Source organism: Mustela nigripes, chromosome 3 (genome assembly GCF_022355385.1).
Source record: "Mustela nigripes isolate SB6536 chromosome 3, MUSNIG.SB6536, whole genome shotgun sequence".
Taxonomy (NCBI): domain Eukaryota; kingdom Metazoa; phylum Chordata; class Mammalia; order Carnivora; family Mustelidae; genus Mustela; species Mustela nigripes.
Window position 1 is genome coordinate 49,783,256 of NC_081559.1, and position 21,400 is coordinate 49,804,655.

The 21,400-nt window shown below is 44.7% G+C and overlaps 1 protein-coding gene across 1 annotated transcript in view; it reads left to right on the forward strand.

Moving 5' to 3' along the window:
* The first annotated feature begins 581 nt into the window (after window positions 1–581).
* FMNL2 (formin like 2) overlaps window positions 582–21,400 on the forward strand; it is a 323,204-nt gene continuing 302,385 nt past the window's right edge. The window contains 1 exon segment of the mRNA XM_059393967.1: window positions 582–699. Coding sequence (XP_059249950.1) covers window positions 583–699 — 117 coding nt within the window. The 5' untranslated portion in view covers window position 582.

Here is a 21,400-nt window from a genome sequence, read left to right on the forward strand (position 1 = left end):
CCGTCCCGCCGAGAGGGCGTGGTTTCGGCGAGCGGACACTTTGGACAGAAACTACGCGTCCCGGCAGTCCACGGGGCGAGTGGGCGGAGCCTGGCCGGGGGCGGGGGCCGGGCGAGGGGGGCATTGTGTCGGGAGCGCCGAGCTGCATTTGTCTGCTAGAGGTGCTCGCCGAACGAGCGTTGTGCTCGCCAGCCGCGGGGCTGGAAGTGTCAGCGGCGGCTGCGGCCCGGCGGAACACCGAGTTCGAGGAACCACGCGCCCGCTGGCCGCGATCGCAGGCAGGGGGCGGCGTGCCAGTGGAGCAACATGCAGAGAGGCGCCCGGCGCCCTGACGACCCCTCCCAAGGAAAAGAGGCCGGAACGGCTCTGGGGCGGCCGAGAGCATGAGGGAGGCCGGGGGGCGGCTCGGCGAGGAGCGCTGCTAGGGAGAGGTGCGCGCTGCACACTCGCCAGGGCGCAGCGGAGGGCGGGGAGCCGGGCAGGTCGCGCCAGCGGGCGGGAGCCGGCCGCCGGGAGCTGTTCTGATTTCCGACGCGAACGCGAGGGGCCCGGAGTAGCCCCCAGCCCCGGCGTGCAGCCAACATGGGCAACGCGGGGAGCATGGATTCGCAGCAGACCGATTTCAGGGCGCACAACGTGCCTTTGAAGCTGCCGATGCCCGAGCCAGGTGAACTGGAGGAGCGGTTTGCCATCGTGCTGGTGAGTGCGCGGCGGGGCCCCGGGGCTCCGGGCGGGGAGTCGCAGCTGACCCCCGCCCCCTCCTTTTCTCCCCGCGCCGGGAGCGAGCCTCCTGTCCCAAGGGGGGAGGCGCCCACCTTCCCCTTTGTGGCTTCCCCAGCCTCACTTTTCTCCGTTCGCCTCTAGCCCCCGTGCTCCGCCCTCTCGGGGTCCCGGGATGGGGCTGGGGGCTCGGGCCGGGCTGCCTGGCCGGCCCTGAGCCCATTGTCTGGCGGGAGAAGCACCTCGCAGCGCGTGTGCCCGGGAGGTGCGGCGTGGGCGTGAAGGAAAGGTGGCGCGGGCCGGGGAGAAGGGGGCGGCGAGCCGCTAAGGCTTTTTGTTTAAAAATACAATAAACCCCAAACCCGCAAATCCCGAGTCCCTGCGGACCAGCTGCCTCGCGGGGTCCGGGGCAGATGGGTGCAGGCGGCCGGCAGCGAGCGGCGAGCGAAGGCGAACTTGGAGGCGGACCTAGCGGCTTGGCGGAGGGGAGCTCGCCCGAAAGGGAAAGATAAGCAGACCCGGGGTTGTGCGGCGCCCCGGTCCCTAAGCTGGGAGCGGGGCATCTGAAACCCAGGCGCGAGAGAAGCTTTGCCTCAGCTCGTTCCTTTCGGTCTTAAATCTTAAACCACAAGAATGTGCAGTTTTGCGGGGACGTGTTTCGAACTGTTCTGACATCAAGGGCGACCCCTTCCCTCCTCCAGCACGCACAGCCAAGTTCCCGGCTCCTTCCGAAATCTGCGATTAGCTTTTTAGCTTCCCAAATCCAAGACACCGAAGACTCATTTCTCTCCTTTCCTGCTGGGACTAAGTTTCTGAACCCCTCCCAGCTAGAACTTGACAGTGTTGTGAGCTCAAGAGGGTGTGGCGGCCTCCCCCTCGACCCAGCGAGAGTCTGTCTGTACTGCAGCTGGTCCCCAGACTTCCGATTTTTAGTGACCCAGCCTCCTTCAAGGGATGTTGGGAGGGAAACGGGCAAGAGCCTATGCGTTCCTCTTCCTTACCCTTGTCCATCTACCTTTTCCTAGCTAGTTACTTCTAAACTCTAGGAGGCTAGGTAACGAGAGAAACTTGTGCTCAAGGCAGCCAGTTTTGTGTCTGCTGCAGGTTTTTGGTGTGTAACCTCCCAACTTTGAGTCTGAAGACGGACATTTAAAACTGCCTTTCTCCAGGCCTTTCTAAAGGGATAGTTTGAGAGGGGGCCCAATGTTCTGGATGGCAGGTTAACTTCGTGCTCTTTGGAAGAACAGAGGCCACCAGCTTTTTTCAAGGCCCCGGAAAGTCTGGTGTAGCAGTTGGGGGATAGAGGAGGCTGCCTGTCTTGCTTTGCATTTTCTCTGATCTCCCACAGCTGCTCCCCACTGTTGTGCAAGATGGGACACACTGAAAGGAGAGGCATAGGCTTAATTACTTCTCCAGGCAGCCTGGGTGCGTACTTGACCTGTCTTCCCAGAGACCAACGTTTTTATTCAAAATCCTCTTTCTTCCAGACACATGGTTCTTACCTCCTAGATCTGGATTTTCTGTCTTTTCATCCTGTGATGTTGTGTTTGTGGGTGTACTTGAAATGGAAGGGCCAGTGACACAGGAAAACCTGATAACAATAATGCAATTGAGTTCTGCTAGATTGGGATAGCGGGTTTTGCATGAGCTTTTAGTTACTCTGCTGATTAATAACACATGATCTGAATTAATCTTTAGAAAAATGTTTCATCATTACCATGGTGGATTTGTGTTACTATGAAGTCTAGCAGTCACAGATTTAGTATGTAGACATTTATGATTCTACATCACAAGCTCGTTGGGGCAGTGGTTGGTTGTTGTGGTTTCTTCTGCTCTACTGTGTGTCATACACAATTACTGGATGTGTCCTTTTCTTAATTGTTTATAATATTTTAAGCCTCTCAAAATAAACAAAAAACAAGAACAAAAAAATATCAGGCTGACCTTTTTTGAATAGAGAAAAAGCTTTTGGGAAAATTCTCAGCTTGGGGTCCCTCTTGTTAGTGATGCATTTGGACATTGATGTGGTGTTTACTGTAACTCTCCGTAGTCAGCTCCAGCTGCTTTTTGGAAACCTACAAGAGGAGTTGAAAGAAGCCCTCTTTCTGGGCTTAGGAGTGAAGGTGATTTCTCTTAAGGTCAGTTTTGGTTTTGTTTTTGTTTTTTTTCCGGAGTTGCACACGTGATGGTCTCAACCATGCTTTTCTTCATGAATTGCTTAAGAAATGAACTCAAACCGTTTAAATCTGGAGATCAAGCTAGAAGGACAAATTTTAGGTGGCAAGTTTTAAAGTATATATGTAGAGAAATTCTTTACCCTGGGGCAAAGGGAATCATGTTGGCATTATTGATGCTAGCTTTATTTTCATCTATAATAAGGATCATATATATTTTTTGGGAGGAAAACCAGATAGTAGAACTGTGCAGGAAAGTGTACAGGCACCTCATTGTGAGTATGGCTTACATCAATAATTAATGAGACATTTCAGGCGTGGAAAAGCATTCCATCCTCAAGCTCTAGAATATTTAAAGCATTGGGGAAGAGTAAATAAAAATTATAATGACAGAAGTCCATCTATTTCTGAAAACTCTCGAGACCAGACCTACTCAGTGACTATCCCCCTACCCCTTCATCAATCTAAATGAGTTAAATGGTATAAATCTAAAAAATTAATTTGTATGAATGGAAAGGAGAGAGTCAAAGATTGCAGCATTAAGATCAGTGGAAGGGTAAATTGTAAAAAGTAATGATTTTTTTTAATAGGAAAACTTTTTTTAAAGATTTTATTTATTGGGACACCTGGGTGGCTCAGTTGGTTGGGCAGCTGCCTTCGGCTCAGGTCATGATCCCAGCGTCCTGGGACCGAGTCCCAGATCAGGCTCCTTGCTCGGCAGGGAGCCCTCTTCTCCCTCTGACTCTGCCTGCCACTCTGTCTGCCTGTGCTTGCATTCTCTCTCTCTGACAAATATATAAAATCTAAAAAAAACAAAAAACAAAAAACAAACAAACCTAAAAAAAAAAGATTTTATTTACTTGACAGAGAGATCATAAGTAGTCAGAGAGGCAGACAGAGAGGGAGGAGGAAGCAGGCTCCCCGCTGAGCAGAGATCCTGATGAGGGGCTCCATCCCAGGACCCTGAGACCATGACTGGAGCCGAAGGCAGAGGCTTTAACCCACTGAGCCACCCAGGTGCCCTAGGGAAATGTTTTTTAAAATAGACTTAAATTACTGAACTTCTGCAGTTAAAGACTAGTACAAATTGTTTCTAAATCTTAGGAGATTAATTTTCCTAAGGAGAGTCTCCTTCTTAAACTTGTCTTCTGTATTGCTATAGTAGTTATAAAACACATGTATGCGAAAGTACTACTGACTCCTTGTATACATTTAGCTATTTGCATCCTTGTAGCTACCTTCAAGCTGTAAGGTGATACGCCTTTGTGCACTTGTGTGTGATATTTTTGTTACGCTGTTTGATGAAAGTCTTTCATAAATTATAAATTTACTCATCTGGTTTTATTCCTTTAGGATGAATACATGTCACATATTTCTAGTGACATTGGCATGTGTTTATTTTTGGGAGTCCTACACTTTTTTTTTTTTTTTAAGATTTTACTTATTTGTCAGAGAGAAAGAGCATGTGTGCACACATGCACAAACACGGGGAACCGCAGGCAGAGAGAGAAGCAGACTTGCCACTGAGCCAGGATCCTGATATGGGACTCGATCCCAGGACCCTGGGATCATGACATGAGCCAAAGGCAGCTACTTAACCGACTGAGCCACCCAGGAGTCCCTGGGGTCCTACACATTTATAATAAAATATCCCAATGGCTCTCTGTTGCATTAAACATTACCTGAACATTGGCAATACACATACTCATGTGCACACACTCTTGTGTCCTTTATTTTCAAAGATGATGCTATGAAATTTATTTTGGGGTGGGGTGAACCGATGACAGTGTCTGTCCGAGAATACCTCTTTCTATGTTGGATCATCCATGCTATTCACTAATTTTTGGCTTGAAGTCATAGTCTGCAACTAAAATGTAAGTCCCCCAGTGCCTTTGTCAAGGATTCTTTCTTGGAATGTCGGAGGAAAGGATACTTTTAAGCCCTCTATCTTAGCTGGTGTATCTCTGTGTGATCTCAGATATCAGGCTGCTCTGCAAACAGAATCAAGACCAATTAGAAAGTGATGGTGTAGGGCAGTATTATCATATGTTTGATACTGGGAACTACATTGGTGTGTGATTAATTGGAGTCAATTTCTTTCCAGCCCCACCCCCCCTTCTTGCCCTGAGGGGTGAATGTAGTCATTCTGCTTTAGGAAGAAGTGAAACATTTTGAGTACCTGCTATGAGCATACCCTATGCTTACAAATTCATGTAATCCTCACATGAATTCTAGGAGATAAAATGAGCTAAGTTGCCTAAACTCCTACAGTTATTGAATAACTGATCTAGAATTTTTCACCCAGATTTGGATCTCTGAATCTCCCCTCTGCCCCCTCACCCTATGTTTTATTACACTTCTGGGGCCCTTGAACTAGGAAGGAAAAAAAACCTGCTTAGAGCTAGCAGGAAAATCATCTAAAAAAAAAAAAAATCTCTAAATCTGATAAGTGCCAGTTTCAGACTGTATAAAATTGGCAAAAATGTCTTACAAGTGACTGCTGTGAGGTGCCCGTGATGTTTCACATTCAAAGTCAAACATTAGGGCATTTTCACTAGGCTGTTCCATTTCTCAGCCACGGTATGGGTGATGGGGTCCAAGGGTGCACTTCGGTTTTTTCTATCAAGGTAGCCTTGACCCACCTTGGTTGGGAATTTAGGATTTCCAAAATCAGAGGAAAGAAACAATCAATCTGTCAGTGCAATGCATGTACCCCAAATGTAATTACTTGTGAAAGGACAAGGAAAGTCAAGTTTGAACATTTATTTCCCTCTGCAAGGTGGTGTTCCCTTTTAACCACTTCCAAGGAGAACTCTTGCCATGAAGTCTGCTGAGCAGATGGATGGCTGAGGGAGCGCTTCAGTCGTCGTCAGATGCTCCCTGACTTTCCTCACATCCTTTCTCTTGTTCGGGAAAGGTGGTAGAGAAGGGGAGGGGGTGGCGTGTTGGGACTTTGAGCCATTACAATCTCATCCTAGGTCCTAAACCTCTGAGCTCCTTTATTTCACCAATCTTCGGATAATATGCTTATTATTGGGGTGCATTCCACCCCCCCCATAATGCCAGTACCTTAGGATATCTAGTATAGAAGCTGATCAAAGGCTGTTATCTAAATGTGTTTGGCTACTGTGAGAGACTGGCAGAAACACAAACAGATGGGTTTTGGGAAGGAAAGGTATGCATGCTCTCACATCCTTAGGTGATACGAATTACTTTTGCTTGTGTCCTCTCGCTTAGCAAATAGCGCTGGCCTGGGAGGCAGGAAACCTAGTTTCTAGAATCCTATCTCCTGCACCAGGTTGAGCAAGTGAAACGTTTTCCTCTGGTGCTTGATTTTTCTTCCCCAGTAAACTGAAATACAACTTGACACAACTGTTAAAGATAGTGAAGAGTTTTTTTTTTTTTTTTTTAAGATCCTAGCACTTGAGAGTGTAAGATTTCCAGAACATACCGCCCTGTGATCCATTAGCTGACTTTGCATTTTGAAGAGCTTTGTGCAGGAACTTGTGTAGGTGTGTTCTGTGTGGTCTAGAGAATACAATTTCCAGGGTCAGTGACAAAAAGTCACATAAGCTTTAGGAAAAGTATTTTAACATTTAGCATCGTCAGTGAGGTGAGGAGTGCGCTCTCCGTTAGAGCTGCTAACACAGAAGTCGGACGAGGAATACTGGCGACTGGAGGTTCTTTGCAAACCCAAGACTTGGCTGGTGCTTTACTGGCCTGCATGGTGCCCTCCTTGAGGTGAGCCTGCCACGTGCAGGTCTGGACCTAGAATCCTAGCACCTGAGAGTAGGGAAGGATTCCCCTGTAGTTTTCTCCTGGGCTCAAGAAGAAAATAAGTGTAGGCTTGTGTTTTTCTGGAGATTTATTTGACTTTATAAAAACTGTTGCTTGAAGGCCTTGGTCTTAAAGAAGTGTGCTCTTTTTTATCCCCCCTGCTTCGGGCTTGGGGTCAACGGACAAAGTGCGGTGGGCTTCCTTATGTTTAAGCAAGTGATAGGTGCCATGTAAGTGGCTGACAGAAGAAGCACTGATTCTGGGTGGTCTTCTCTACTTTGCAAGAGGGTGCTGGGAGCTGGAAGTCTCTTATGGACAAAGCAGTGAATCCTTAGACAAGAACAGATTGAATTGCTTAGGAGGGAGGGTGAGTTACAAGCTGGCTCTTCTCTCAAATAGGGCCATGCCTGGGGGGCTCAGTCAGGTAAGCCTCTGCCTTCAGCGCAGGTCATGAATCCTGGGCTCGAGTCCCGCATCGGGCTCCCTGCTAGGCAGGGAGTTGGCATCTCTTTCTCCCTTCTGCTCTTCATCTATCAAAAAAATAAATAAATAAATAAATAAAATCTTGAAAGAAAAAAACAAACAAACAGTGGTGCATGTTTCCTTCCTTCCCCCAAACCCCAGGACTGTGTCCCCTGGGTTTGGGGTCATGGTCTCTGTAGAAGGGCTTCATACACCTTGTCAGCTCTCACCTGCTTGAATCCTGTGGGCAGCAGTAACCCCTCTCACCTCTTTGCTCCTGTCTGCTCACGCTGCCGGGGATCTTCCTCTTCCCAGTTGCTCTATCCCCTTTTCCAGAAGCCTCTCTTTCAGTGTAACACTAAGGAGTATGCAGTTTCCGTTGGCTGTGACTTGGCAGCAGTGTCGAGGGAGGAGGGGAGGCCCGAGAGCTGTGATTGAGCTAGTCCGCAGATGTTGGGCCAGAAGGGCTGGGAGTCCCTACCTGAGGCAGAACGGTGTTTGTTGTGGACAGTAGAAGTGTATGCTCTGCTTGTTGTCTTAAAAAAACACGCAACAAAGATCCTGACCAGTAGATACATAGATATCCACCTCGCCACAGACTTTTTTGGTTCTAGGACACACCAGAGGTGTTCCTCCAGTCAGATTTCTGGTGTTCTTGGGCAGCTGGTAACTGACTTCAGTGACTGAATTCACACAGAACCTTAGTCCACGTTTTTCTTTGAAGAGCTGCTGTTAGCCCTTCTATCCCTTGCCCCAGAAGCTGACATGCTGAGGCCTTTAAATCCTGCTATCTCCAGAGGTAATCTCTCTTGACTGAGTTCTGTGTGGTAAGATAGCTCTCCTGCCTGGCCTATACTAAAAACTCGTTGGCCTTTGGAAAGGTGTCGGATCTTTTACATTTTTGGCTCTGTGCCTGGTGTTGGGCCCTGAGATTTGACTGGTACCTGCAGGGCCTGCCTTGAAGAGAGGGATTTGTTCATGAACCTGACTTCTTCCCCTTGTTTTTCTTTTTCTTTTCCCATGGGAGTTTGGCTGAACACTTCATTTCAGGCAGGATGGTAAAGGGATTGACAAACTGAAACAGTCGTCCTCAAACTTGGTGCCATCGGCCTCACCTGGGAGCCTCAAAAAAATATAGACTCTTGGGTTGGTGAATACGGTAGAGTAGGAAAAGAATTGTGTAAAAGGTACCAAAAATTGTGGGGAAATTAGTCAAAGTGGAGAAGAGGTGAAAAACCAAACTCTTGGGCGCCTGGGTGGCTCAGTCGGTTAAGCCACTGCCTTCGGCTCAGGTCATGTTCTCAGGGTCCTGGGATCGAGTCCCGCGTAGGGCTCTCTGCTCAGCAGGGAGCCTGCTTCCTCCTCTCTCTCTCTCTGCCTGCCTCCCTGTCTACTTGTGATCTCTGTCTGTCAAATAAATAAATAAAATCTTTAAAACAAAACAAAACAAACTCTTAAAGATGTCTGCTGCAGTCAAAAGCACCAAGATGAGAAATACGGAAAAATGGATCAAAGCCTGTTGAATGTTAGACATATTAACTAAGAAATGATCATCGTATAATCATAATGAAAATCTGCAGAGAAGGTTCTACAGCTCCAGAGTGAACAGTGACCCCAAGGTGTACTTCTGGAGTAGAAAAATCAATAAATCAATTGTATTTTTGCTTAGGCCTCTATTCTCAAGCCTAATTGTTTGTTGGTTCAATGCAGGCCTTTTGCTTTGATCTCTGGTTTTACCACTTACAAAGACTTGATGAGCTTGGCTTCCCGGAGTGAAATTCAAATACACTTGTGAAATGTAAACAACATTCATTTATTAAGAATCCTATAATCAGGGCAAATTGGCATGCTTATATAAGCAATTAGCTTTGAGAATAGAAAGATAAATAGGATGGTAGGTCAAGAATGAGCCGATTGTTCTCAATGCAAGAGTCTAGTTATTCCTTTAGCAAGCAGTTATAAGCAAATAGACATTCCTCTTATTCATAATCTTTAGCATTTGTGGTTTGGGATTTGAGGACCGCATATGTGGTTTCTTGAATTGAGAGGATAGGAGCAATTAATGTCTCATTTTCGTCTAGAAATAAAAATAAATCTTGCAAGGAAATGTAGGTAGTCGAGTTTATGACCGGATAAAACTTTGTAGTATTGTAGTAACTGGGAACAGGACAAGAGAAGGTTTGGATTTATATAGGAAGAGTAAAGGATATATATTTTTTTAAAGATTTTTTATTTATTTATCAGAGAGAGTGGGGGGGAGAGAGCGAGCACAGGCAGACAGAATGGCAGGCAGGCTCCTCGCCGAGCAAGAAGCCCGATGTGGGACTCGATCCCAGGACTCTGGGATCATGACCTGAGCCGAAGGCAGCTGCTTAACCAACTGAGCCACCCAGGCGTCCCGGAAGAGTAAAGAATATTAATGGAGTTTTAATTTTATTTTGGTGGGATAGGTAAAGATGATGACTGCTTCATAGTGGGAGAAAGATTGAAAATAAGCTCATCTACCTTTAGGAATTTATTATTATTATTTTTAATGTTGAGGGAAGTAGTAGGAAAACTAATAGAAGTTGGTAGAACACCATTTTGTTTCATGACAGCATTGCTCAGTGAGGTCTGGACTGCCCTGTGTTATCTTCAGGAAAGCTGGGGAGACCCCATGCAAAGGTGGTGAATCAGGTGAGTAGTTCTGTGGGTTAGTTTCACTTCTGGCCCCTTAAGTACCCAGGATGGTCGGCCTTCGTGGTTTTTCTGAGGAAACGCTCTCTTAGTGATAGTGTGCTGTCTTGACTAATTGGGATTCGTTACCCATGGGGACTTCTGCCTGGTGAACCTGGGAGGCCAATTCAGTCCAAATGCTTTGGGACCAGGATGTTACACACTTGGAATTGGGAGTCCCCAGGCCTTATCACAAAATCATCATTCCCTTGCTGACTAATCAGGCCATCCCTTCATAAACCGGGAGGGAATGTTTCAGGCTGTGTGGCCTTCTGGGTCTGTGGAAGCATTCAGCTTGCCAGGGTGCAGCCTCTCCAAAGGTCCTTCACACTCAGAGTTTTGAGTCTCATAATCGCTGGCTTTTTGGAAAGCATTTGTTTGGTTTAGAAATCTCCGGATCATCTGTGAATTTACCAGTTCCCAATCCTCATTGAATGGAGTCCTTCACTAACATTAGACAGCAATATTTTTGTTATTTCACCAGTAATTATCAGAAATGCCAGTGGTTTCCTCTAAATTTTCTGTGGGTAATGGAGAAATGGAAAAACATCTTTTGGTTGTTCTTGAGGATGGTAGCTCCTAACCGTCCCTCAGAAAATCTTCCTATTGAAGAATAATAGACAAACAGAAATGGGTCCGGAGCATTAAGTGTACAGACTGATGGATTTTCTCAACCTGAACACGCTGTTGGAATCCCTGGATCAGGAATCGGAGTCTCTTTCCCTGTTTTTCCTTCGTACGTGGTTCACCTTGGCTCCTTGCCACCCTGGCCACAGTCACTCACCTGAATGAACTTTCCAAGTGGTCAGACTTAACGTGGAAGAAAGTAGACCACAGGATCGTGCCTTGTGGTCTTACTTTAAGTGACTCTAACCAGAAGGTTTCCACTGTTTCCTTTGAGAGATTTCCTCCGTCCAAGGAGGCCTGACCATTAGGAAATATTGATATTGTGGTATCTTCCGGCTGCTTTTAGATACTTCCTCATTGATAACCCTAATGGGATCATGTGTGTGTGTGTGTGTATAGCGTCTGTTTTTCATAATACTGAGAAGACGACATTTTGATTTGTATTCCTAGAGTAAAGCATGAATGGGGAGCATTTGCAATTTGGGCTTCACTACTTGGAATTCTGCCCTTGCAGATACAAATTATGTTAATTCACTCACAAGCCTAAGTTCTGGCCTTTAGCTTTTGCCATCTATCTTGATGATTCTTTCGAAGTATTAAAAGGGATAAGATGATGGATTTCATCCTTTGGCTCCATTTTCCCATCAGAACCCTATCCCGTTATTCCAGACATCAGTCCAACTGGAGAGGCTCTTTGGCTCTGTTTGTGGTTAGGGGCTCCCCTCCGTGTTCTCCTGCCTTCCGTCTCCCTCCCAGCCTTCTCATCGAAGCCATCCACAGTCTGGCCAGACCCCTCTCCTCTTCTGGTTCCTTGCTTGATCCCTGTCCTCAGAACTTTCCCTCTATTACACCTTGGCTTGCAGTGACTCTCCTGCATGTCAGGGACTCCCTTGGCTCCTCATTTACTGAGATCCTACCCAGCTTTTGAGGCTCTTCTGAAATCCTGCCTCTTCTCTGTGTCCCTGTAGGCCAGCATCAGCTTGGGGGAGGTGGGAAAAACAACTGTCCTCTTTTTGATCTTTTTATTGTAGGAATAGTATGAATTATTTCTCTTGCTCATCAGGCCCTTGATTAAATACCATGTTGTATGAGGTGTGACTGTAAAATAAAGGGAGGCTTTTATGTGGCGCTTTGCAGCCACTCATTACACTCTCTGCGATCGTTTACGTCTGTTTTATTGGCCAGTTCACATCATGCGCTCCTGGAAGACCAGGACCACGTCTTACAGGCCCTGGTGCTTTTCCTTCTCTAGCACAGCGCTTGGCCCTGGGGAAGAGTATCAGCAGTTACTGACTTGATTAGAGAAGGACAGGGCACCATAGGATGCGGGCTGAAACAGGACAGGAACTGAGTAGCTGACCACACTGGGCTTGACTGTTAATTGCATATAACTTGCCAGTTGTGTTGAAAGGACACTTTGTAACAGATTCTTGCTCATCCTGGTATTCCTGGTATCACTTGTGTGTAGTAGGTGCCCGGGATTACTGGGAGTTCAGAGAGAGTAAGTTGGTATCATGCCTCACTTGGCTCCTTTGGGAAAACTGGTGAATTAGGAGAAGAGGGCAGTGAAATGGCCAATAAAATCAGTGGTTTTTCACTGTCAGTAAGCCAGATCAGTGTGTCATGATGTACTGTCATCAAGTTAGTAGCCCCGTCGTGTAGGGCTTTCTTCCAGTAGGATGTCCCTTATGTTGTATTTGGAATCAGGCAAGTTTAAGGGAGCAACATTCCGAATATGGGCATCTTGGAGCTTTGCTATTTGCAAAGTGCTTTCAAATGAACTTTTGTGATTCTAAGTGTTTTGTTTTTTTTTTTTTAAAGATTTTATTTATTTGATGAGAGAGCGAGAGAGGGAGTATAAGCAGTGGGAGGGGAGAAGCAGGCTCCCCACAGAGCAGGGAGCCCAATGTGGGGCTCCATCCCAGGACCCTGGGATCATGACCCGAGCTGAAGGCAAATGCTTAACGACTGAGCCACCCAGGCGCCCCACTCCCAGAGGTGTTTCTTGGCAGTGGTTTTGTGCGGTCACCACCCTGCTGCTCCTTAAAATCAGATGATTTCTAAAAGTGGTCACTGCAGTATTGTCACTGTTCCAGACCCGTGGGACCTAACAGTTTGAGAATGGACTATTTGATTAGCATGAACAGATGGATCCCTTGTAAGTAAAGACCCTCTGAAGCCTGGTACTTGCAATGGCCGATTTCATCTGCTTGAAGCTAGATCTGGGTCAGGCAAGGAATGGAGAGGTGTGTTTTTCGTTTTTGTCTTGTGTTTTTGTTTCTGTTGTCATTGTTTTTGCTTGCTCCTAGCTTGTTGGATTTTTTTTTCTTGATCTTATTTATCTTTTAATTTTAAGGACATCTAGGAGGTTTTTTTGATTCTGAAGTTAAAAATACAAGAAAAGTCGTATAGAGCTAAAATTATCCCTGAAATTTCTAATTTGCCGTGAAGGTACAGCACGTACAGTGCTGGGTGTACAACTGTAGGAAAAAATTCCTATACATGTTCAAGCTGGAGAATCTCTGAGCTTGACTGAGGAAGAAGCTGCAGAAGAAAAGCTTCCGTGCAGATGCCTGGGCATTCAGGCCATTCTGCCTTTAACTCTCGAACCTCTGGCCGTGACTGAAGGATGGGGGGGAGGATTCCAACATCTTGCTTTCCTGTGGGTTTACTCCGTTCATATCACAGGGAGCCTTTAGATCCATATCAGTGAATGTGTTTCTTGTGTGTGTGAATTTGTTTCCTAGAATTGTAAGGCAGCCCTCAAGTTAAAGGTGGGTTTGGTGCAGGTATAGCAGCAAAAACAAGGTAGGGTCCCTCTTGGGCATTTCTTTAATCGCTTTAAAAACATGAAAAGGTAGCTCAGGAGCCCCGGAGGGTGGTGTCACCCCTGCTTTGTCTGAGAAACTCAGTGGAGTTAAGGGACTTGCCTGAGGACATACATTTCTAGAAGGCATTGAAGCTGAAAGTCAACCTCGTTGGCCCTACAGCGGGGCCTAACATACTGTTTTGATTCCCAATTATAAACATAGGATATAAATATGATAAATAGAAATGTAATGGTTCCAAGTAAATTGAAAGCCCTGTGAGGGTAAGTTCAATATCTTTTTAGCCTGTATTAATTTTGTTGGTATCTGCTCAGAACCAACAGTAACTATATATATCCTTCTAAAAAAAAAATTTTTTTTAAAGATAAAATAAGACCGGATGAATAAGCCACTGTCCACTGTTGAAATAGTAAAGGCCAAGTAAGCTTGTGATCAAATTGGCTTTTTTCTAGTAACAGTTGTCCTCTGAAGGCTTTTTGAAGGCTGTCTTTCAGACAACTGTCTCTGAACCTTTCTTTTTTTTAATGTCCCTAGTAAAATGGCTGTGTTGTTACAGCTTGAAGGCTGTGTAGTAAGCCTTTTGATCAGCCCCCAGTGATAACCCACAGACTTGGGCTTCCTTGTGTTGGGGACAACCATTATTACCTTTTGTTATTAGTAAGCATGATGCCAGGGCTTGCTTATTTTTAATATGCAGATTTCATATAATCCCATTCATTCACCAAATTGTTTGCTCCACGCCAGGCACTGTGTAGATGCTGGGATGCAAAATGAAAAAAACATCATCTCTTCCTTTGTAGAGTTGGCTGCATAGTGGGGAAGATAGACGTGAAAATGAAAATAATAGAGGACTTGTAAAGGTGTTTATCATATACACGTGTGCTATAATAGATAATGTGCTATATAAGGGTAAAGTCTTAGAACGTTTTAGATAAACTGATGAGTCTGAACAAGTTTATGAGTATGGCTGAAAGCTGTAATTCATGAAGTATAGGCAAAATGAATTCTGCTCTGTGCCTGAATGCTTAAAGATTCAATAGGTGTGACTGTAAGTGTGCTTGTGCAAATCGCTTGGAAGAATCTAGTAGAAAGTACTCATTCCCAAGGGACGACATTTCAGGTTGTAGAAGATTCTGCCCTGAAGAGCAGTGGACTGTGAGGTTTGCTCTTGTAGGCTGCACGCACCAGAAGCCGAGCCAGGTGCTGTACTCACTGGCCTAGAATGCTTGCCGTCTTACCTAACGCTTTTCACAGGAAGAGATGTCATTGGATCATTCAGACCTGGAACGGGCATTTAACTGAACTGTTTCTGAATGCTTGTTTCTTGAGTATAGTCTTTATTTATTTGATAGACAGAGATCACAAGTTGGTAGAGAGGCGGGCAGAGAGAGGGGGGAGAAGCGGGCTCTCTGTTGCGGGGTTCAATCCTAGGACCCTGGGATCATGACCTGAGCGAAGGCAGAGGCTTTAACCCACTGAGCCACCCAGGCACCCCTTGAGTACAGTCTTTGGAAGGACACTGGAGTTTGATTCAGGATTTTGCTGCTTGCTGGTTGTGGTCTTTCTAAGTCTGTAGCCATGCCCATTGGATGAGTTCAAGGGCTCCCTGTTCGGGCTGTTGTGGATATTAAATGATACTGCTTAGTACAGTCAAGTTGTGACATTCCGTAAGCACTTCACATAAAGTGGTGGTTCTGATTATTCTGCACCTCTTCTATTTCACATCATTAAAGCACCAACTTTAGGGGCTAGGGTTTGGACTCTAATGGGGCTTTAGTTACAGCATCATCAAGTTCAAATGGAAACAGCACCCAGAATTGAACTGATGGTGGCTTGTGCTTGCTACACTCACCCTATGATTGTGCTTACTGATTTTTTTTTTGAATGTTTCCTATCCATTATGTGTACATTCTAATTGGATATTTTATCTTGATCCCTGGCCCCTCTATATTTTGTGTTATCTGGAAAGAAAGGAGTCTGATATTTCAGTTGTTAACCTTAAAAATAAAGCAGCAGTCATTTTGCCAGCAAAAAATGGGTTTATTTGGGAATTGAAAACTACCATTTGGGACATAAAAGCTACAGCAAAACCATAGGAAAGTCCAACAAGCAAAGGAGAGGAACACTATTTTATGGAGAAGGGGGAAATCCTGTGGGGTTGTTTTGAATGTCCGTCCCATTGGAGAAAAGCAGGAGTTCAAGGTGATGACGGTTTGTCATTGGCTGAGTTGTCGAGATGGTCGATTTGTTGGAGGAGATACAGTGTACACTTTTTCCTGTTGGGTCCTGTAGTTGATTCTTTCCTGTTGACAGCTTTTCTGTTGAGGTCTTTGAGTGGCAGTCTTTCTGTAATTGATGTGGAATGGTACCTTTCGAGAGCTCCCCTTTCTGGCCCCTCAACTCCACCGTAGCGAGGTTTCCCTTCATCTGTTCTTAAGCGCGGCATTGGACTCTTCCATTTTAGAGCCTAATGGAAGTGTTAGCATTTTCATAATTGGAGCAGACAACCACCATGCAGTGGACCACTTGACCAGTAAGCAGCTAGTTCACATGAGAAAATTCATTCAAGGTCATGACCATCTGGGCTCTGAAGAAACTGCTGTTGAAGTTTTGTTTGGCTCCAGCTCCATTCTGGGACGGATGGAGTCATTTGGATTTTATTCTGAATTCTCATAATGGCAAAAAAAGGATTTGTGTAACTTGTGTATCAATGGCCTTCTGTCATATCTGATTGAGATATAAGCATTGTTTAATAAAAGCTTCGTCCTTGTTTCAAATCAAGAATACTACTGCTACCTCATTTCATCTAGGAAACAAAGTAATGAAGTCATTATAGTTTGAATTCCCCCAATTACCCCCGCCCCACGTTTTCTAGAAGGTTCATTGGTTTATTGGGTTGCATCCTACACAGTCAGTCTTGCTGAATCCAAGTGGAGCTTATGAAATAGGCCCGTTGCCAATCAGATCAATATATTATCACCATCTAGAAGTGAGAGCCTATTTTTTTTAAAAAAAAGATTTTATTTGAGAGTGAGAGAGCATGAGTGGATGAGTGGCAGAGGGAGAAGCCAACCTCTCACTGAGCAGGGAGCCTGATGTGGGGCTTGATCCCAAGACCCCAAGATCGTGACCTGAGCTGAAGGCAGATGCTTAACTGACTGAGCCATCCAGGCATCCCAAGAGCCTGCCTTTTCTAAAGATACTTTCTACATTCTCTTTCTTTCTCACTTTCCAGTGAGGAAAATTGTTCCTTTTTCTCTCAGCTGATAAATGTCAATTTTGCCCTAAATTTTAACTTTCAAAAGTTAGATAAAAGAATGTTTGATAGAACTGTCAGACTAGTGTGAAATAAAATTCTCTCTGTTCTCAGACCCTCAAGGGTCTTTAAATGTCATTGGCTGAGGCTGTGTGCCTGCTTTTCTTGGTGTCCCATTTCCATATCAAATAGCTGTAATTTTTGGATTTTAGTAATGAAGGTATGAACTCAATCTGTCAGGGTTCTTGTGCCGTATATTGTAGCCCTTAGCTTAGAATTGCATGAAAGGAAGTAATAATCCAACTCTGAGAAGGTCCAGATGAAAAGGATTATAACATGGTACAAAAATATTAGCATGCCTGGCCCAGCCATGTGGTTCATTCCTTTCCGAGTATCCATTTTTGACAGCTTTTTTGAACCACACATCAATCACAGCATTGGTATTTTTGGCGAGGTGGTAAACCTTATCCTAATTCTTGTGATCATAACTGCCAAAAATGAACAAAGAAGAGACTTGCAAATGAAACATCACAGCCTCACACACCCTGAAGTTTCTTCTTGAGCAGAAACAGAATCAGGAGTTATTTGATGTCCTTTTCATTGCCCCAAGAATGCCACTGCTTTATTCCAGGGGAAAATAAGACCCTGGTGGGTCATACCCAGCCTTTGGTTATAGGAACTCTTTTTTTTTTTTTTTTAATTGAGCTTTGGTTCAGATGATTATTAGTTTTTTAAAATTTTATTTATTTATCAGAGAGAGAAGGTGCGCACACACAAGCAGGCAGAGTGGTAGGCAGAGGCAGAGAGAGAAGCAGGCTCGTGGCCGAGCAAGGAGCCTGATGCGGGACTCGATCCCAGCACCCTGGGATCACGACCTGAGCCGAAGGCAGCAGCTTAACCCACTGAGCCACCCAGGTGTCCCTATAGGAACTCTTTTTACGTTAGTTTTGACTCGAGTTTCGCTTCCCCAACCTTCTCTTGTATCCTAGGAATAATTCTTTTAGGGCTCAGAGTTTTTCCTCTTGATGTGACTAAGCTTGCTTTGGGGTCTTTCCACCCTGCGCTGCTTGTATTCCTTCTGGGAAGAGAATCCTGTCACCTCAAAAGAGCAGCAGAAATAAAAATTCGACCAGTTTGTCTGTCCTTTTCATCTCCCTCTCTTAAGGCATCCTTTCCTTCTGTGCAAACAGACCCTTGTCATAGTTGTAGCCTGTCATGCTGTTACGTGATTGGCGTCACTGCTCCAAATATGTGCTGTAATTTCAGGCAGAAATCTTTCGTACACCTTTATGTCCAATACAGAGAAGGAGCGCTAATGGACGTGTTGTTGAGAAAGCAGTCCCAATGTGATGGAGTAATTGGATGAAAGATCCACCTACCTAGAGAAAATAAAATGTCCTGTGTGACAGGCCACGCTCCTCTGTCTTCAACTTCCTTCTTTGCCTCTTCTGAGGAGAACGGCGCTGACTTGGCCCATGTCACTCCTGTGCACATTTGGCAAAAGTAATTTACAGTTTGAGTTTATAGAAGCGGTATCCCAGGCCACGTGTACTTTGGGATCTTGATGCTTTGGTTTGAGAAGTAGTCACGTTGATGCACACAGCTTTAGGTCGTTTAGCTTGTGAGTCCTAGCCCTAGAATGCATGTACAGTAAATTATTTACAGTTGGTCCTCATAATTTGTGGATCCTGGATTTGCGAATTTGCTTACTCAATACAGTTTATTTGTAACCCTTAAATCCGTACTTGGGGTGCTTTTGTGGTCATTCGTGGATCCCAGAGTGGTGAAAAATTTGAGTCACTCGATGCGCCACCTCCCAGCCGAGGCCAAACAAGGCAGTGCTCTGCTTTCTTGTTTTAGCTCTCACTGTAAACGAGTACCTTTTTGCATTCTATTTAGTGCCATGTTTTTTTCGCATTTTTGTGTCTCTTGCTGGGGATTCTGCTATGTAATATGTAAGGTGGCCTCCAAGCTTGGTACTGAGGTGCTCTCTAATGTTCTTAAGCTCAAGCAGACGGAAATGTGCCTTAGGGAGGAAATACGTGTGTTAGATAAGCTTTGTTTGGGACCGAGTTAGCGGTGGGCTAGGAGTTCAATGTTAATGTCAAAGACAGATATCAGGTACGGTGTCTTCAAACAGAAACACACATGAGCGTTTTACGTAATGATGTGACGGGACATTTGCAGAAACCCAAGCCTTTATTTCCCATACGAGCAGTGGTTCAGTGTTCGCTGTGTTGGCTGTGACTTTCTAGACCATGACCACTGTGAAGAAGGAGAATCAAGTATCACCCTATTGAGAGATACTTAAGGTTATTTGCATATAATTAATGTTACTATGATTATTAGGGCTACAGTCCTTGTCAATTGAGGCACAGCTGTAACCTCTTTTTTTTTTTTTTAAAAGATTTTATTTATTTATTTGACAGAGACCGAGAGAGAGGGAACACAAGCAGGGCAGTGGGAGAGGGAGAAGCAGGCTTCCCGCTGAGCAGGGAGCCCAACATGGGGCTTGATCCCAGGACCCTGAGATCATGACCTTAGCTGAAGGCAGGTGCTTAACAGCTGAGCCACCCGGACGCCCCCAGTGTAACCTCTTAATATGATATGCTTAGAAGTATGATTGCTGGGTCCTGGGTATACCCATCTTCAACTAGAGTGATTCTCGTTGTAGTGATCCCTTAGGTGGGTTTTTGCCCCTGGTGTAGCTGGTGTTAGTGCGCTCATCCCTTAGGCTGCTCAGATTGTGCCTATGTATTAGTAATTACATATTTTTTAGTATCTATGTGGTGTTAGAGACTGAGTAACAGAAGTGAGTTATCATCCAGGAGCTTATCATATATTTTTGGTTATAAGATTTAGACCCATAAACTAAAAAACTGGTTGCCATCCATTTTGACCTTTATCTTTGACTAAAAGGAGTGTAGGTTGAGATTGTTTGGGTAGTGCTTAATAATAGCAGCTAGTATTTATTGACTTACCTTTGTTCTGGACTAGATGGCTTTTAATGCATTTTATCTTAGTAACAACCTAAAAGAGTAGATGCTGTCACTTGGTCTTTCTGAAGAGGAAACTGAGGTGCAAAGAAATTGGTCAGCTTTGTCCAAAGTCACACAAATGGTAAGTGACAGGATTTGAACTCAGGCTTCTTGGCACCTCAGCTTCCATTCTTTTTTTTTTTTTTTTAACTTTATTTTATTTATTTATTAGAGAGAGAGAGAGAGCACACAAGCAGGGAAGAGGGACAGAGGGAGAAACAAAGTCCCTGGTGAGCAGGGATCACGATGTGGGACTCAATCCCAGGACCCTGGGATCATGACCCAAGCTGAAGGCAGCCGCCCAACCAACTGAGCCATCCAGGTGCCCCCTCAGTTTCCATTCTGAACTGTTAGGCTACATGTGCCTCAGTTTACCATTTAACTTCATAGATGTAGCAATGGTGGTCTGTCTTTACAGATAAAAATACTAAAGGAAGTTGGGGAATTGTGTAGCAGGAAGTAAGTATGAAGTTGTGTGTGTGTTTTAAACCAGGGGCAGAGGTGAGATTGGACATATGGCACCATCTTGGCTTCAGTACTCATTATCGAATCCTTCTTTTATTTTGGTGAGAGGAATTCTTAGTATTGAGCCATTTTCATCACCGTTTACAAAGACTTTGAGGAGTTTTGGAGGAAGGGGAAAGTTGTATATTCTATCCTTGATTACTCGCTCAGGTGAGGGTTTTGCTATTTTTACAAGACAATAGTTGAGAAACCTTCCCACTTTCTAAGGGCTTTCTACGGACTGAGCACTACGTAGATTTCTCAAAACAGTAGCAGTACTAGTGGGATAATCAGTATTCAGAAGGATTTGAACTAGGTCGTTCACCGCCATAGCCCTCATTCAACTGCTCAGCTAGGCACTCAGTCCCTTGGTGAAGGTGGAGGGTAGGGTTGTCGGGGGTGAGGGTAGGGCGGGCCTGTAGTAACTGTCACTTACAAAAGTGACATCCTTCAGTGGCAAGCTGCAGGCTCCCTGTTGAAGTGGAATGTCACTCTTCGGGTTAATTTCTCATCTAAAAGGAGAAAGCGCAACTGAAGCCTAATGGAAGGGTTCTGTAAGCCCCCAGTAGCAGCGATGTTCTTTGGAGACAGCTTGCTCATTCCTAGTAAGGTGTGGGAAGGGACCATGATGTTCACCGTGAGGTGTCTGAGCGCAATCGCTGCCTCATTTGTTAGACTTGGTCACTTTTGTCTTATTAGCATATGAGTTAGACTTTATCTTCTGGAAGCTAATATTCATGGCCCACTCGAGAATTCAGATTACTCCTTGAATCCGTGTCTTCCAAATTCTTGGTTGCAACCTATGCTAAAATACATTTCACATTCAGGGCCCAATGTATGTGAAGTCTATAAATTGAAATGAAAGATACTTTTTCTTAAAACAATACTCATCTTGGTTAAGGCAGTTGTGCTCCATTTTCTATACCGTTTTATTCTTCTAAAATATGGTTCTCTTTTAGATGGAGAAGATGCACTTCGATGATGATTAAATTCCAGAAATTATTTGTAATACGGTATTGAAGCCACCTGGTCAGATATCATTTAAAGTCCTTTGCTCTTAAGGCCCAAACTGAAGAAACTGTTTACTCTTCAGATTTGATCTTAAGGCTACATAGGTCTTTGATGAGTTGCCAATGTCTATTCCTTGTGGTTATGCTAAGATTGGAAACATTTGCTTTATAAAAGTTTTGACTGCATAATAAATGTGGAGAATCAAGACTCAAGAGGATATTGAGAAAGAGAGCTTAAATGGAGCAGGTATGTTAATATATTTAGATCCATAGTCTCTCTCTCTTTTTT